Source organism: Chaetodon trifascialis, chromosome 13 (assembly GCF_039877785.1).
Source record: "Chaetodon trifascialis isolate fChaTrf1 chromosome 13, fChaTrf1.hap1, whole genome shotgun sequence".
Taxonomy (NCBI): Eukaryota; Metazoa; Chordata; class Actinopteri; order Chaetodontiformes; family Chaetodontidae; genus Chaetodon; species Chaetodon trifascialis.
The window spans coordinates 19,361,740-19,379,630 of NC_092068.1; the positions used below are offsets into that span (position 1 = coordinate 19,361,740).

The 17,891-nt window shown below is 42.4% G+C and overlaps 1 protein-coding gene across 4 annotated transcripts in view; it reads left to right on the forward strand.

Moving 5' to 3' along the window:
* The first annotated feature begins 3,759 nt into the window (after positions 1–3,759).
* Positions 3,760–17,891, forward strand: part of ccser2a (coiled-coil serine-rich protein 2a) — a 49,438-nt gene continuing 35,306 nt past the window's right edge. For 2 of the 4 annotated variants that reach the window (XM_070977411.1, XM_070977413.1), the window contains exons 1-2: positions 10,147–10,222; positions 16,361–17,865. In XM_070977411.1, coding sequence (XP_070833512.1) covers positions 16,404–17,865 — 1,462 coding nt within the window. In that variant the 5' untranslated portion in view covers positions 10,147–10,222; positions 16,361–16,403. Of the gene's footprint in view, positions 4,532–10,146; positions 10,223–11,456; positions 11,533–16,360; positions 17,866–17,891 lie in introns of those variants that run through there. The other 2 variants (XM_070977414.1, XM_070977412.1) reach the window with 2 other exon arrangements.

The window sequence follows — 17,891 nt, forward strand, 5'->3', positions numbered from 1 at the left end:
GTACACAGTGGGTCCGGCCCTGCTAGTTTTGGATGGTGACTTCATTGTTTACCAGCTGTGTCAACAATTTTAAACATATCTTTCATTACTTTATTCTTTTTTGCACCTTGGACTTTGGAAAGAGAGTAAATACCCTTAATCTGAACTTACTCTGCAGTCAGAAAATGGTATTCCTCTACTGTACTGCACAACATTAGAGACTTACCTGGCTCTACTCTGCCAATATATGGTCTTAGGCTCTCCTCAGCTTGTCTCTGTTTGCGCTGGCCTCTGCCTCCCTGACACACACACACACACACACACACACACACACACACACACACACACACACACACACACACACACAGATACATTTTTCTGAAAGTTTCCCATCATGGTCTAGACAGCTGAAAGGATGAAAGGATCAGATTTTTTAATGTCATTTCAGAGGCATGCAGCAAACTCTGGTCTAAACTTGCCTGTAAAATAATAGTCTTAAAATTTGGATCATCTTTTGTCCCCACATGACAGTAATTTCTGTTTCCATCAGTGTGATGCATAACAGGTGAGGAGGCCTGCTATGAACCTCAGTGTTAAAAATAATGTATAAACTGCAGTGAAAATGGTATGCATTCTAGATCGCATCCATCTCCCCTCATATGTCCCAATTCCAAACTTATATTCCCAGAACTTTGTAGTTGGTGCCAGGTCCACATCTGCCCCTAAACCCGCCCAGATTAGATGGAAAACAGGTGCAATGCTGACCCAAACTTCCTGAGCCTCACTTCCATACCTCAGGAACTGCAGTTTAACACCTATTGTGAAGGAACTCTGATGCCTGGAAAAGCAAACAGGTGGAGAAGACTCTGTGCACTAGGTATCTCATAGGACATCCTTTTATTAATTAATTAATTAATTATCTACAAGGTGCAACCCCTGTCATCAAAATGCTCAGATAATAAATAATAAGATCATCATTTTCTTCAGGTTTGCACCCAAATAATTTGAAGCTTTGAATACTTATTCCAGATATGAGAAGTCAGACTCACCATGGCTGTACAGGCGTGCAGACTCAGCAGCAGAAACAAGGCAAAGGTCAAGCTCAGGTTCATAGTTGAAACACCCAGTGAGCCACAAGACAAAATGAACAAATCTTCCTGCAGGAGGAAAATATTGGACTAATTCACTCTGATCTTGCAAACATGGCTGTGGTTGCTATCTCTGCAGTGCATTTACATGACTGAAAAAGAAAAGTCATACATATTTGGATGTGCTTCCAGCAGCATCCTCCCCTTACCTTTACATTTCTTGATATCAGTTACATTTTAGTTAAAATCTAGAAAACCAATATCACGTTTTGTTAATAGATGCATTTCTTTCTTCTTTCTTCTGTGGTGTCATTTAATGACTATTACTCTATTTCCAGTCATTCCAGTAATGTAGCGGGAAACAATGCAGCGCATTGAACCTCAAGAAAACAATCATTTTCCATCACAGAGGAAACAGAGGCTTGAATTACACGTAGAGGACATTTAGCTTTCAGTTGAGGAAATTATTACAGACTAACAAGTCATTTTCTATCCCCTGGCTGCTTGAAAAAAGAGATCTTACCTGTATCGCTCCTTTCTTGTGTTGTTATTCCCTTGTTAGTGTTCTCCTTCTTTTCCTTGTTGCCAGATACCTTTTTCTCTCCGTCTCACCGGCTCCTCTGAGGGTGTATTATTTTTACAGCCCTCTTCAGCACTCTTTACTTTTTCTTTTCATTTGATCCATCTTTTTTTTTTTTTTTTTTTACATTCTTGCCTTATCCAACCCGTCCTCTCTGCACTTCCCTGTCTGACTTTCTTACCTTCACATTACCTCCTTGATGATTGCAGATGAGTGCACAGGTATCTGAACTCGGTGTTGCTTTAAGGCATTGTGCAGTTGGGTGTTGCTTAGATGGAGTATACAGGAAAGTACAGAAGAGCTGTACTCGCTGAGAGTGAGAGCAAAAGAGAGTGAGAGAGGATGAGTGGTTCTCATTGAAGTTGGCACTGGTCCACAGGAAGATTTACAGGCCAGACAGAACATGTGGTCACACTTCTTCCTGCTCTTAGACTCATATATCTCTCTCCATCTTTCTCACATTCAAACTCTGGTTATATTTCAGACACACATACTGACATGCAAACACACACCCAAAGGTAGAATAGAGTGAATGAAGCACACCTCTGAAAATATGATCTGTCAAAGGCAATAATGTGGAAAATGCTGCTCTCTGGTGGTTATGGTGGTCAGTAACAGGTTCACTGTATGGCTGGAGCAATGTGTTTGGGCAGAAATGTAAAAATACACAAAGTATTTAAACTCAAACAAAGTATCTGTCAGTCTGTTGTTTTATTTCTCCTTCAAGGAAGACAGTGATCTTGTGAATTCTTGATTTTAAAGTTAGTTTTTTGACTAAATATTTAATGAAACCATGTGTTAAACATTTTCCCTGAGTAAGCTCCTCTCATTGTACGGAAGAAGCATTGAATATTAAATTGAGGAGAAAACACAACCAAAAATAACATCAACTAGTAAACCATAAAAACTAATTAAATAAACATATCCTTGAAAAAACAGTGTGTGCAGCCTGTTGGTAAGTATAAGTATGTTTTTATGATTTAGGCTAACTTGGGCAACACTGGATTGAAGACTGTGCAAAGCAAGGATCTACCCCTGGGCCCTAGTTCCTCAGGGGCCCTGAAGGACTTTGAAGTACACACCACCAGATTACAATATCACCACAAATGATAGCAACCTTAAGGGTGGTCTTGTTTTATTGTCTGCCTTGATCAGCTGTTTTGTGCAAGTCCCTGAATCAGACTTTACATCATAGAAATGATCACAAACTGGGAGCCCAAAGTTCATTTTTTGCAAGGGGCCCGAGGACAGTCCATCTCTGAATTTAGGAATATATTAGGCAAATTATATACGTCATGTTAGATTATGCTAAGTATAAAACCAGGACGAATTAACATAACAAAAGTAGCCATGAAATAGAAATTACACCACCAAAACAGCATCTGCTCTTGGGTGATTATCCTATAATAATGATACAATATGGGGAACAGAGCAAATAATAGCCTAATAAGTGATTAAAATGGGGCTTGTATAACAACTGAAGGTGTGACCTTGACGAACTGTTTTTATAAAAGCTTTCTTCAGAAAGCATGAGTCTGTAATTTCTACACACAGCAACTTGCCGTCAGAACACTTGACATGCTGCTAAAACTTTAAGCACCACTTTTTATGAAAGCCCCCCCTTCAAAGGGTTTATAAGTTGCAACTAATGACTTTGATAAATAATTTTCTTGATAATGCCTTATAGGTTAGGTACACACCATTAAGCAGAAGCTTTAATGGTTGCTATACAGGTTGTAAAAAAACACCTTTAGTTAATCATACAGACAGTCTGACTAGCCAGGGAGGGATTTTTCACAACCTGGCAACCCAAATATTTTTCTTATTAATAGCATATGAGTGCCCCACTAAGCATTATTGAACAGTGTTTTTCACCCAAAGGCCCTCATATGAGTATGAAACCCATCATAAATGGTGCTACCCTTACTTATGCTGCAACCAACACCAATTTTCTATTAGTGCGATCACTCTAATACTAATCACAGATAATAACGCACGAGCTTTGTGATGCGAACTTTCGCGTGCACGCCTCATTACAGCCTGACGTCACATCAACGGCTAACTGAAGGTTGTAGCCGTTACTTTACAAGCTAGTTTGCTTTCGGTGAGCGGAGCGACGATTTGAAACAAGAAACACAGCTAATACACTCCGAAAAACTAATTGAGTTAATACTGAAGAGACGACTTTTAAAAATAGCGCACGCATGTGGGCAAAGAAGGACTTTGAGGTTAGCACGCAATGTCACCCTTTGAGACCCAGGTGACATGTAGACGCTCCGCCCCGCTGGAAGCGACTGGACGATGTCGGAATGATAAACTGCTTTGGGAAGTCAGTCTGCTCCGTTTGGTTTCCTGCCGTGAGTAGTTTATTTAAAAGGCTGTGTGCTGTTTTGCATGAGGACTTCACGTCGTTTACATGGCTGGATTTTGTTTACGCTCCCTCGTTGCCTTCCGGACTGTCTTTTCGGCGGATCGTGCTCGGTATCATCAGATGGTCGGTGCTGACACCGTGACACTTTCAACTCACGGCTCACTGGTACAGTAGCTCCGGGCTATTTTTAACGGTGAAATGGAAGTGCTTCATGGAAATGTGAGGGATTGTGTTGAGTTTACAGTGAGCTCGTCTTATTTGTAACGCTACAGCACTCAACAGAGTTGATTTGGTTGGCACAGGACCGGCTTGATATCACGGTAACGTTATGAAGAACTCATGTAACATAAGGACTACCGGCTAACGTTAGCTGTCCCTTCATGAATCACTCTTTTAGACGTAAAGTGAAAGAGTATTTCTACTTGGGCGCTCACTCTACAACATGTTATTTACAAGACAACGAGCAAGTGGACCTTTGAGCACGGACATGTACTTTTAACGTCATAAGTTCAGGTAAGTGAAATCATATTGTGCATATATCAGGTTACATGAGTCCTGATATGATTGTCAGTTGACTGTAAACCACTACAAGCTACTGTGCTAGTAATTTTCTGCACCTCTGTATGGTGATAGTTGTCCTTATTTGTCTTATTGGGCATTTGTGGGTACATAACATGATAGCTAGTTATATTATTATTATTTACATTGATGAAGACAACCCAACGAGCCTTCAGCCTTTCTCTGTCCTGACCGGTGAGGCAGAAGAGGCCGTGTTTTCTGCCGTCACATGACCCCCCACAGTCATAACATGCCCTGGAAAGAGTCACTGTACCATGAATAAGGATGACTGGGCCTTTATGTAATAAGCATATAAAAAGTAACTTATTATATAACAAGTTATTACCAGAAATTATGGACAGTGCACACATCCATTAATGTGGGTAAATTGGAAAAATCTTGGAGTATTGCTGCCTGACAAGTGTCTCGCCATGGCACGCGGGCTCTTATAAATGGGAACTCAATCTTGTTTGAGACGCACCACTCAGATGTGTGTTCCTCATGCACATGGTAGGATTAAAGGGTAACTAAAGCTGACTCACGCGCCTCCATGCTCCACTCAGACGGGAGTTCAAATTTAACCAAGGTTTTTATACTGTGCAGTGAAGTCTCACATATTCATATTTTTATGCCATGACTGAAGTTGCTGTCAGTCAAGTCTCATAACTCTGTGGTGTGTGCGTGTGTGCAGTCTTAGGCTGTGATCTATTACAACCCAGACAGTGCAAAGCTCCATGGCATCAACAGGCCAGGACACACTAGGGTAAGGCATGACTAATTGCTCTTAAAGTAAGTGAGATGAATGCTCCTCTGGTGTTCCAGTGCTTGGGTGGGGTTGCATTCACACACAAACACACACATGCAAATCCATGTGTGTGTTCCTCAGGCACCTGTTGGTGTAGGTCCTGGAGCGCCACCTTGGCTGAGGGTGTGTTTACAATCTGCTTCCCCACATCAACAGCTGAATGTCTCCGCTGCCTGTTGAAGACCCCCCAAATTGCAGTTCAATATGTGAGGGGTTTTCCAGACTGTGTCCCTGTTGTCCCATCAGTGTTAATGTTGTTTGCTTTGTAGCTATGTGTAAAGATGTAAATAATACACATTACTCTGTGTATAGTCATCCCAAGACACCATAAGGTGAAAGCCAACAGAAGATGTTAATGTGTATGATGCTAAAGCAGCACAGAGAAGTGTTGAGTCATTTTTATGACAATGCCAGAAATCACTGACTGAGGGCATCCATGTAGAGCAAGGTGAGTATTAAACACCTCTTCAGATAGTCAGAAATAAGCTGTATCCAGCCCTCCTCCTGTTTATGGTATGCTGTGATCTCATTTATGGGAACATAATAGATGGAATTTCTCTCTCATTCTTCTATTTTCTCTGACTCCTTGTTTGTGCATGCTCCACCCTACTGACTTCAGCTCAAATCAATGGGGGGATCTAAATAGCCGAGTATTTAAAGTGCCCAGAGATGAGGTCATTGAGGATAATTCATTGTGGTCTTAGTTTTGTGCAGGTTTTCATGTGTGTGTCATGGTGTCGTGCTCAGAGCTTAGCGACTTGATTTGACTTTGACTTTTCTCTGATCCTCCTTGCCCTCTTCTCTGTCTGTATATGTGGCCTATCATTAGAGCTATACTTAGCCATGCTTATCAGTTCTGTCATTCCCTTGGTAAGACCACAGATTTTTAAGGGCTTGGAATAGCTCAGTGTGTAGCTCAGATGCACTGACACAGTGTCAGAAATTGACAGGCACTTGGGGCAACAGCGGCCTTCAAAGATCAGGAGATGCCCTTGGTATTAAAAAACAAAACGTTACAACACATTTTAATTTATGATTGACTTTCATGTGTCTGTGGGATGACTGGATGATATAAAAACAACTGAAGATGTACCCTGAAGTAGTAGAAATTTAACAGGCAGCAATAAAATAAATGTTGTCTTACAGCATCGATAGGACATAAACAACTAATTTGTTGACAAAAGAGAGATGAAAGATAGTGAAAGATGGGACGGTTGAGGACAGTTGGGGTCCCATTTGCACTATGGTATATGTGGAACAACTTTTAACTGCTATCTTATATCAGATTATAGTTTTTATACTGATGCTCTCTGTTCTGTACTTTACAAGGCAGCAATACAGAATAGGTTGTGAGTGCTGTTTATGTTAGCAAGTCCCTCTGCTCTTTGTTCTTCAGATAGTGTGTTTGCACAGGTGTCATTCTGAACTCAATGCAAGGTGGTGGAAGCACGCAATGGTGACATTTATTGTTATGACAGAACGAGCAGTTGTTTAAATGTCAGACATATTTTTCACAACAGGCATTTTGATTTGTCATCGTAGGAAAAACGTTAATGATGGCTTTATTCTATTCAATATCTCAGTAAGACATGACAGCGTGACAGTGAGCCAGCGTGCACAATGCTAAGACTTTGAGGGCTTGAGCATACATTTATGCATATTTTGCAAAATGAATGTTTGGCCTGCTTGTTCACTCACAAGCGGCATTTAAGGTTCAAAAGTGCATGTTTTTTAAAACTCTGACTGTACATTTAATGCTATTTGAAACTATGATATTTATTGTAGTGGGTGATTAACACTGGCAATTACATGCCTTTTTTTACCAAAAACATTTTGAAATGCCTCCGTGAAATGGCTGGATTCCTTTTAGCTGCTCCAGCTTCAGGCCTTTATGGCACATGGCCTAGCAGTGCTACCAGATGTAAACTAACCAGTAGTCCACCACTGTTGTTGTTTTGGATGCATGCTCATTACACAAAACAACAATGGCATGCGTGAATCGAGGTGATGACATCATCATTTCCCAAAAGCTTTGTTTTACATGTACACACTAACACACAGAAACTGCCCTGTGGAAGGATAATTGTTAAATACATTCAGCTGACACCAGCACTAACATCCCAAATTCATTTAATGTCATTGCAGTCATTACATTTCTATTGACAGTCCTGTATATGATGTTTGAACTGCTGTTCCTATATTTGCAGCAGAAGCACAGCATATTTATTATGCCTCACTAGGTGTCTGCTGTTGCCAGCGTGTCAGCTGTCATTGTGGCTCATATCAGTTTAAGTGACAGATATACATATGGGCTCCTGCTTCATCCTGTGCCTCTGTGCTAATGTAACTGCATGGAGCTTGCACTGCACTGCCTAGCAGGTCACTTTCCTCAAACTTATACGTCTCATTCAGTAATCCTTCAAGCCTATGAGTCATGTGATATTATAGAGTCTTTAAGTCCTTGGGATCAGGCATAGGACAACGAATGTGCTGCAGACTGTGAGCTGTGCTTTGAGGTTGAAACGTTGCTTTCAACATCTCTGCTACACTGCTAGTCACTCTGAACTGTCACATGTGACCTGCTGAAATCTGCATGCCTCTGTTCAAAATATGTGTATTTCTTACACATGATGGCTTGTTTCCAGAACGCTGCCCCTTACTATAGTGTGTGTGTTTGTTGTGTGACTCTACCACTGTCTTTTGGCACATCGCCTCTTTTTGGTCACTCCTGCAGTTCGTTTCATCCAGGATAACATTGTCTCTGATGGCACGCCTGTAAAGTTTATGCTCTCTGTCTGCTGTCTGAGGTGCAGTGAGACTGTAGTGACATTAGACTCATGACACATCCATCCATCCATCCATCCATCCATCCAATTTCTATACCGCATATCCCTTTCGGGGTTGCAGGGGGTGCTGGAGCCTGTCCCAGCCGTCAACGGGTGAGAGGCAGGGTACACCCTGGACCGGTCGCCAGTCGATTGCAGGACTCATGACACATGTCCTACTCAAAGGCAGAAAATAATGCAATGTGAAATGTCAGTCTGTGTGGACACAGTTGGTATTCAAATACTGTGTTTGCATGCCAGACTACACTCACCACAACACTTCATTGTGTTATGGTGCCTTTCTGCGTTCAAAGCAGCTTCAACAGCAGGGATCTATCTAGCCACAACCAACCCTATTGAGTATTCAGTCAGTTTTTCCCAGAGGGCTCCTGAGGTGAACAGAAAGGTTACTCTGTTGTATCAGACACTCTTTTGGATAGATGCCCCTCTACTTGCATCAGTTGACCTAATAGTTTTAAACCCAGTGAAAAGTTGGACACAAAGACATTGTATTTGATGAATGTTAACCAACAACTGTGGCCTTATTTGATTTTAGGAGGGCATGTTCTCCCTGGCCTCATAAGGTTGTTTGCCAGTTGCAGTACAAGACTGTACTGCCTTAGGAAACAGTAGGGACTGGGGAACGCATTTGTTAAGAAAGACAGCTTGATAGAGTGAATGGAAAGGAAGGAGGCACGGGAAAAGATGGAAGTTGGGCAGAGAGGAAGTTGGCCTAATAGGAGTGTATTGTGCATTTACAGAGGATAAGTCCAAAAGGAACATGATCTATTTAAGTCTTACTATTTAGTTTCATATTCAGACTTTTTGCGTGGAATGATCAAGGTTCATTGTCTTAAAGCCAATCTGTCGCTGCACTGTAACATGTGGCAATAAGAAATGAGTTAGCAAAGGCTACATCAAAGCAAATACCCAGTAAACAGCACAGTGGGTATGTAAGTTGGAGATGCATTCAATGAACTCTCATATCAGTGTGAAGAAAAGCTGTTGATACAGCAGAGAAAGTGATGTCATGATTCTGGTGTGCTTTGCAATCTGAACAACAGATCATGAAATTTGCTGTCAGCATAACTTATTTCCTGTGCTGCCGATATACATTACATGAAACAGTCTGTGACCGCAGGCTGCTGCAGTGGTTTTACAAGTGAAGCTGGAGCAACGTTTTTATATTCGTTTTTATATTTTTCATATTTTTTTTACATTTACATTGAATTAAACGATTTCCAATAATATGAACGGCCTGCTTGCACTGTTGGTTCCACTGAGAACCAACACCCCACTCTGAGCTTTGAACAATAAATTTGTTTTTTGGTTTGTTGGACCAATCATCTGGTACTGACTTACATAAGAACTCATAAGCCCAGCTCATGAGCTCACACAAACCATCCTGTCCAGCAAGAAATGACAGAAAGCTGAATGAAGGAATGGTTGGCAAAGAAAGCCAAACGCGTTAAATGCCTGACTCTCATGTAATTGTCTGGTAGATCATGCCATGACTTAAATACTGGTGAATATTTGACGTTTGATAGGAAATAAAAGCTAAAGGCTTGTTTGGTTCATCTCCCTGCCCCCTAAAAAACACTGAGCAGTGGATCAAAACTTTGCTCACCTGATTTAGCTCCAAAAAAAGCCATTGCTAGCCAATTGCTATACACAGTGATTGAAACACAAATAATGTTTTTTATTACAAAAAGGTTAGCCCTCTTATTTTGGAGAATTTTTCTTACATTAGTTCAGGTGAGCCACATTTTTTCTCTTTTCTAAATGGGTACACTGTTGGCAGCCGTTGTGTGATCAGTCAATGATATGATGTTCTGTGTTCTCATTGAAGTTTGATGAGACTTCAAAAAGAAAAGCAAGCCTCGGGCTGCTGTCCACCCTGCCTTTTGCTCCCATCGACATAAACGAATCTAATGACGTGCTGACAGTGATTGACACCTGCGCTGTCGCTCGGCGACACTTCATCAGCCTTTCTTAGCCCTTGTGACCAATCAGAAGGTGAGAATTAAACTGGGCTGTCAAATGCACTGCAGGCTTCTCACAGTGTGGTTCAAGTGAAGGTCATATATGGGAGAGGGCACAGATACTCATGGCTGTCTGTGCACATACACTAAAAACTGTGCATGATAAAGCAGAGAGAGGGGTGGTGTGATGAGAAATGTGATTATTATGGTGAAGGGTGTGTGGACAGCTGGGCTGTTAACAGTGAAGATAATTAGCTTTTTAAGTCCTACCAGCACCCTTATGGATGAGTCAGGGTGGATGATGAGGATTTTTGAGGGTGTTTCTGTGTCGTGACTAGTAGTGTGACTCATTTTGGTTCAGACTTTCTTTGTCGCTGTCTTGATTCTTAGAAACCCTGGGTTTTAGCCTTTGCTTTTTTTTGTTGCTGGTGTGAGTTGCATCAGAGCCCATGCTGTGATTTATAAAGACAGAAGATATTGAGGAGCTGGCTGTGGTCCTATGATTTTACTGTTGCCACTTAACAGAAAGCGGTTGACTGAGTGGAACCAGTATGCTGTCAACCATGAAATGAGCAGAGGAAATTGAATTCACACTGAATCTTTAAGAGAACCACCACAGACTCCTCTTCACTGGAGTCACCTTTCATGTGCAGCTGAGTGCTAGGCAGGATCTGCTTTCCTTTATTATCCCCTCTGGTGATCTCATGACATTATAGGGCAGCAGCCTGTGCACTGTAAATTGCTGCTTTAGCTTGTAGATACACTTTCTTGTATCAGGAGGATTATATGGCTTAAGTCTTTAGACTTTGTACCTTATTGTGATACAGCTACTAATAATCTTCTTTGTACTAGAACAAGTCTTTGTAATGTTTTCCAAAAAGCATAATTTCTTTCCTCCTCCCCTGCCCTCTCCTCTTGCAGAACACGGAGTGGGGCTCCTAAAAGATGCCCTATCAAATATTAAACGCACCCATGAAGGCTCTGTTGTCTCCACCCACGCACCCATCGCCACACACCACACACGTTGCATTTCACACATGCACACACACACACACACACACACACACACACACACACACACACACACACACACACACACACACACACACACACACACACACACATGCAAGAGGAGAGTCAGGCAGCAGGCAGATCAACATCTGAAGAGTGTCTTCCTGTTCCTGTGCTCTACTCTGCCTTACTTTCACTTTGATGATGGAGGAAACAAAGTGCAGAGTCACTTGGTAGTGTGTAGCTTTTATCTTAATGGTGTAGCTCTTATCTTAATGGTTGACTCAGGGATGAAGATGATGGGACTAGACAACATAAGTTCACTGAGTTAAGGTAATAATTTCTAATCTACTTTTCTGTGGTACATTATGAGTATATATCCTGCTACTACAAGATGTGATGTTGTGATGTGATGTGTGTGTGTCTGTGCTGATGGCGGTCCAGTACAATACAACATGCAATGTGTACACATTGTAGTTCTTAGTGTAGCAGGTTGCCACACCCTAACTTTCTGCACTTGTCTCGAGTCACTGTTTTCCTCTGTTGGTCTCTGTCATTTGATCTACCAGAGTTAGTATACAGCATTACCAGACTCTCGATGCTGTCTCATTGGATTAGCATCTCTTAGCATCAGTGCAGCTCATCCCAGTATTGCTTTCACTCAATACACATTAGCCTAGCGTCAGTGTTGCTTTCATCCCTGTCTCATTCTATTAGCCAGCTCTAATGGCACTCTGCTAATCTCTTAAGGGAGAGAGCTGTGGCCCACTACTGCCCTGTCCAGATGACTGGCCTAGTTATTGCCCCACTGAGACTTTGGACTCCGCCAATATATGCAAATGAAGGTGCACTTTGGCTCAGATGCAGTGGGAGATGAGGTTAACACAAGCCCCTGGATTTGTTTAGAGTCTTCACTGAGTAAGACAAGAGAGAAGCTGCTCTGAGATTGTGGTTATGTGTGTGTCTGTGGTCCATTGCCTTGAAAATAAATATCTCTTCTCATGTCTGTCTTCAGACAGGTCCTATATAATTTTTGATCCATATAATTGATTAGTTCAGCACCATGAAAGACAGATTTGCCAAGATGGACACACTTAGGGAGGTGCCGATGAGTTGCAGTACCTTCCACATTGTGCCAAGAAGCAACCAGCACCAGAGGAGAGGTTTTTTCAAGCTCACTCCATCCATCCTCCCTGTGCCTCCCTCTGTGTGTTCCCTACTTTATCTTCCTTTCTTCAGTTCTGTTTGTAATGTATCTTAAGCACAGTCCATGTGGACTGCTCAGATAGTTAGAAAGTTTTAAGTTGTTGAGTCTTGATAAAGCTACTTTGTTTGCATTTTTAATCTCCTGCAGCTACTGATGCAGTGTTTAGGAATGTATTCTGAAGTTCACTTCAAGAAGTACAAAACAATACTGACACTATCTCAGGGAGAAGAAAGAATTAAAAGACACACAAAGTGGCATTAAGTATGTCTGAAACAAAATGTGCTATTGCAGACAAAGACACTTCGCAATAATGTGTATTGCAATAATATACAGTAATACAAGCTAATATAAGTCATCAACAGCTTTGTATTCAACCAGTACAATACTACCAGGAATGGGCACTTGGTGTAATCCATCGTGTCAAGTTTTGATTAACTTTTTTGATATTTCACACTGTTTTCTTTCTAAATTACTACAGAAATGAGGGTTGCTTTTTTGGTAATCCATTGCTTATCCTGCACCCTTTACTCTCTGTGCTTCTCTGGATGTTCCACAGTCTGAGTAAAGTCAGATAAAATTCTCCCCTTTATCACTCTCTCACAATTGAGTGAAGGAAAGGTTAGAGAGGAAAGATGGATGTAGCCTGACACGCTGCTCTGTTGAGAGATGGTGCTGAGGCTTTGTAAGGATAGGGAACTATGAGCTTTGGGAGATGGGGACAGACCGGCTGTGAGGATAAACAGCAGGGTAGGGGATTTACTGTGTGTAGTAGAGTGCCTCCATTCATGCGTAGCTCCAATGACCCAATAGATCATAGCTCCTGGCCTGTCGCATCCTATCTGCATCCATCCTGTTACTCCTGAAGAATGCATCTTTGTAGTGTGCGTGCATGTGCAGTTTGAAAATGGAAGCTTTGCCAGAAGAGCAATGAACGACCTTACTCCTGCAGATTTGATTTTTCAGCCTTGCTGTATCTCTGCCAGGTGCTTTCTGTCTAACTGTCCTCTCAGTGAGAAATCTAGTAATGCCAAACAACCTACTGGCAGACAGACAGAAAGCTCCCGTTCTCTGTACAACACAGTGGAAGAAAAGATGTCATCTCACTTCCCTGCTCATTTCACACTCGGGGATCCCTTTTGTTGCAGGTCTAGTGGAAGACCTCTCTATGGGAAAAGTCTGAAGTCTTGTCTACTTAACAGTATCTGTCTCTCTCTTCGTCTGCCTCTGCTTCTCTTCCTCCTGATCTCCCTCTTGGTTGGGAGTCAACCCATGGCTGCTACAGACAAAATCTCTAAAACAGTGAGGTCTTGGGACATTGAGAAAAATTATTTTTTTGCTCTTGACTAGTCCTCAACGCAGTGAAGGATTTAGACCAGAAAACTAAAATAAACGTATTTATTTATCTCAATCAAACTCAATGTCGAACCAGATTCAAATGAGATCAGCAGCACTTGCTAGAGGATTGCTCCCGTCATTGCAGTGTACATAATGTGGTTTATGTTTTCATTATACAGAAGTATGATTATAACCCTGGCATAAGTTGGACTGTGTCTTCCTGGACTCTTTTCTTTACATTATTTATCCTTTCACACTATCAAGCTTTATTGTCTCCTGTGCACTGCAGAGCTGGAGAAAGCACATTGGTGACCTTGGTTAACATGGGGTTTAGTGAAGGCCTTGTACTTGATCTTAGTGAAGCTTAGGATATTTATTTACAGGACTGTACTCTGGGGGGAGGGGCACACTTTCATATATGAGCATTTGACAGATGGTGTTCATGGTTTACTGCCCTACCTCTGAATGTGTGTCAGTCAGTTAGGATCTTGTTGTTTATTTGTGGCCCTGTTGAGCTGATCTGTGTCTGTTTACTCGTATTGGGAATTTGGCAGGGTGTCAGCCATATTGTGTCTTTTGCACTGAGTAACAAAACCAGTTATTCATTGAAATTTGGTATATAGTGCTCTGTCAGATTCTTTGGACCAATTATACACTGATGTACGTGGCAAGTGTGTCTTATTTTGTTGAGGAAAAATCGAGGTTTAATTAAGATTAAGAGAGTTTGTTTACAAATTTGTTTAAATTCAGCAGTGTAATAATGTAAGGTAATGTAAACAGCATTGTTTTTGGCTTTGGTACAAACACTTGTGCATTGATTGTGCACCAGTATTGAAAAATCAATATAGGCAATATCTAGCTTTAGAGCTGGAAAAATGCTCTGTTTATGGTGGAATGAAGTAGCTTTCAACCAGTTTACCAAGGCACCATATTTCGCCGTAGACTCCATGGGTTATGATATCTCTCTTGTCTACTGATCACTTCTCTGGATTCTTTAACTTCTCTTTCATGATCCTACTTGTTGAATTATTTTAGAGCACCTGTCAAATCAGTGGGCCTTGCATATTGCTCTTCTGATTTCTGTTGCAGTAATTATAACATTAAGACTTGTACTTAAGACTTAAACATTAGACTGTTAGCTCTCTATATATGTCCATTAATTGTATCAACAACTATAATATCACAAGAACAGAAGCTGTAAATGTTGGATTTCTTAAAGATTACTTAATAAAAATAAACTGAATTGAAGAAAAACATCAGCACTGCTCAGTGGTGGCTCTGTGATGAGTGAGACGACTTTACAGGTCATCTAATTGTTACCCATTAAACACGCATAGACACACAGTCACCACCCCCTCCTTGGGGCAAAGAGGCTTTGGTTGCCCTGCCTGCACATGCTGACCTGATTTTCTGTGTGCTGCTGTGTGTTTTTGTGTTTGTGCCTATGTGTGTTTATGAAGCAGATTAGGATGGTGGCGTAGCCAGACACTTCAGTAGCAGTGGTGAGTGTGTCTCTTTGATTGAAGACACGTGTGTCTGCATGGGAATGTGGGGCAGCGTGGTAGGAGTTTTTTCCAGAATAGGAGACCCACATTGTAACACAACACCCCTCCCCCACCCCTTCAAAAGTTGAGTGGATTAATGCCCCAGAAGATGCCTTTGAGTCTTTGTGCCAGTTTGTCAAAGGATCCACTCAAATGGGGGAAACTGTGGAGCAACAATGCAGCAGGCATTTCTTAAGTAGTAGTATTTATGAATATTAATGTTATTGGTTCACGAGTTACTTTTCATTGGGATCAAGTTTGCAGACAGTTTTTAGAAACTGCTTTGCTCCTCATGCAGATGGGTCTGCTTACTGCACCCGCCATCTGGCTCTCAGTAACTTTTCTATTCATATTCTCCCAGCACTATCCAGATGGATGTAACACGCAGGTGCACCACCAACACATGTGCACTTGTCACATGGCTGATTGGAATTGAATTAATCTAACAATGAGTGAAAGGAAACAGCCCTGTGTTCTCCCTCTATTGGTTTTACATGCTGTATAATCTCCATTCACTATTCACAGCATGCTGGCCACCTTCCCAGCATTGGTTTTCCCTCGTCCCCCAGGCGTTGTCTATCTGTTTGCCCATTCTTTTGTTAGTCAGGCGTGTTGGCGCCATATCCTCCAAAACCAGTGCCAGCCACAGGTCATGTCGTGTGAAACTCGTTGAAGACTTTAAGCTCTCCATTCTTTTAACTTCTCATTAAGAATATTCTATTTGTTTTTTTATTCACTCTTTCATTGTGGAGATTTTAAGTAACAATTACCTAGAAATAAATCCTGTTTGCTGCAGTTAATTTGGTTTTGTACATTTTTGCTGTCTGCTTTGAATTGAACACTTACAATAAAGTTTAAGGAAGAGATGTCAGATTTACCTTATGTGGTTGACATTTGTGACTATTAAGCTGTGTGTAGCGTAATAAAGTATGAAGACAGAGACTCATTTAACCTTTATGTCTCTCACATGACCTTGTGAAAGCATCAAGGCATGTTCACATATGTGTTGCTGATGTTTGTTTCTACTTAAATTTAATCCTCTCTTTTTCTGTCTTTCTGTCTATTCTTTTCCCAGTTGTGTGTGATTCCATGTTCCTTCATGCCTTTGTTGGCATCTAATGGAAGAAAAAGCACCCATCAGGTCTGCCATGGTATCCAGACTGCCTAAGTTCGGTGGACGCTCCTCTACTGGTGGCGCTAGCCCTTTGTCCAATGGTTCCACGCAGCCAACCACACCTACCCAGGATGGTAAAACCACGCCTCCAGGAACACGCCCAAATGGCATGATCTGTGCCTCTTCTTTTTCCCTGAAATGGAAGAAAGATGATGGGACAACCCTCTCCAGCCCCACCACCCCCACCAGCCCTGGGGATGGAGGTGAAGACAAGGCACCGACACAGCTTCCCTTTGTAGCAAAGGAGATAAAGAATGGCTCTCCAGCGACACCCAGGATGCGGAGGTCAGGTTCTTTGATGGTGGCTGTCTCCAGTCCCAAGGCCATCCCCAAGCAGTCCTTGAAGATGAGTCCCAAAGTAGGGACCAAGCTAGGCCAAAGTCCATTGAATGGAGGTCCAAAAATAGGCCATAATGGCTCCAGTATTCCTGCTCGAACAGGGTCAGAGTCTCGCCTTGTGCGGCCGAGACTAGGCTCCAGCTCTCCCAGAAGCAGCTCTCAAGACAGCCTGTCCCAGTCCAGTGACAGCCTGAAGACTTTGGCACTGGACAACATGGTGCGTTCAAACAGCTTCACTCACTTCAAGCAGATTCCCTCACCCACCAGCCAGCCTATGACAAGGTCCTTCTCCTTTAACCGTGCTGTGGAGCTAGCCAAGCCTCTTGCAAACACTCAGCTCCGGCCTCCTCGGAACAGTTTCCTCAGACCCCCTCAGCTGAGCAATGGAAGAGTGGGTTTAGGACTCGGAGGCTTGAATGGGAATCTTGGAGGTTCAGGAGGTCTAGGTGGAGGACTTGCAGGACAGTACAGTAGAACTCCTCCAGCTGCCTCCTCTCTGCCCACTCTCTCGATCCCACCAGCACCCAGTACCCCAGGTGCTCTGAGGAAGCCTCTGCTCCCCAGTTGTGTGCTTACCAAGTCATTGGGCAGCAGTGGGGGGCCTTTGGGGTACAGGCTGGCTCGAACTGGGCAGTCCAAGCAACAGAAGCTTCTTTTTCCAGGTAGGGTCAAGGGGGATATCAGACCTTCAGCTGCCTCTGAATGTGGAGGCCTGTTAGGGATAGCAGTAGACACTGAGCCAACTGGTCTGACTGACAAAGCAGACTCACACAGTGACAGTGATGGAAGTTGTGGAGATGGAGGAGGAAAAGGAGGAGGACGTGGTCTGCTTAGACAGAGCTCTGACCAGGCAGTAGGAGAGACTCTGGAGGACATGTCCTTATCTTCTGCCTCATCTCTAGATCGAGGCGACATCAGTGAAGAGCTTTTAGATGACTTTTACAGTGTGGGAGATGTGCTCAGTGATGGGGACCTGCCTGACAACAGGAAAATTGGCAACACTACTCAAACCCACCAACACAGCTTTCTCAGTGAGACCCTTGACTGGGACAATATGGATCTGGAAGGTAAAAAAAATGAATTGAAAGGAAAT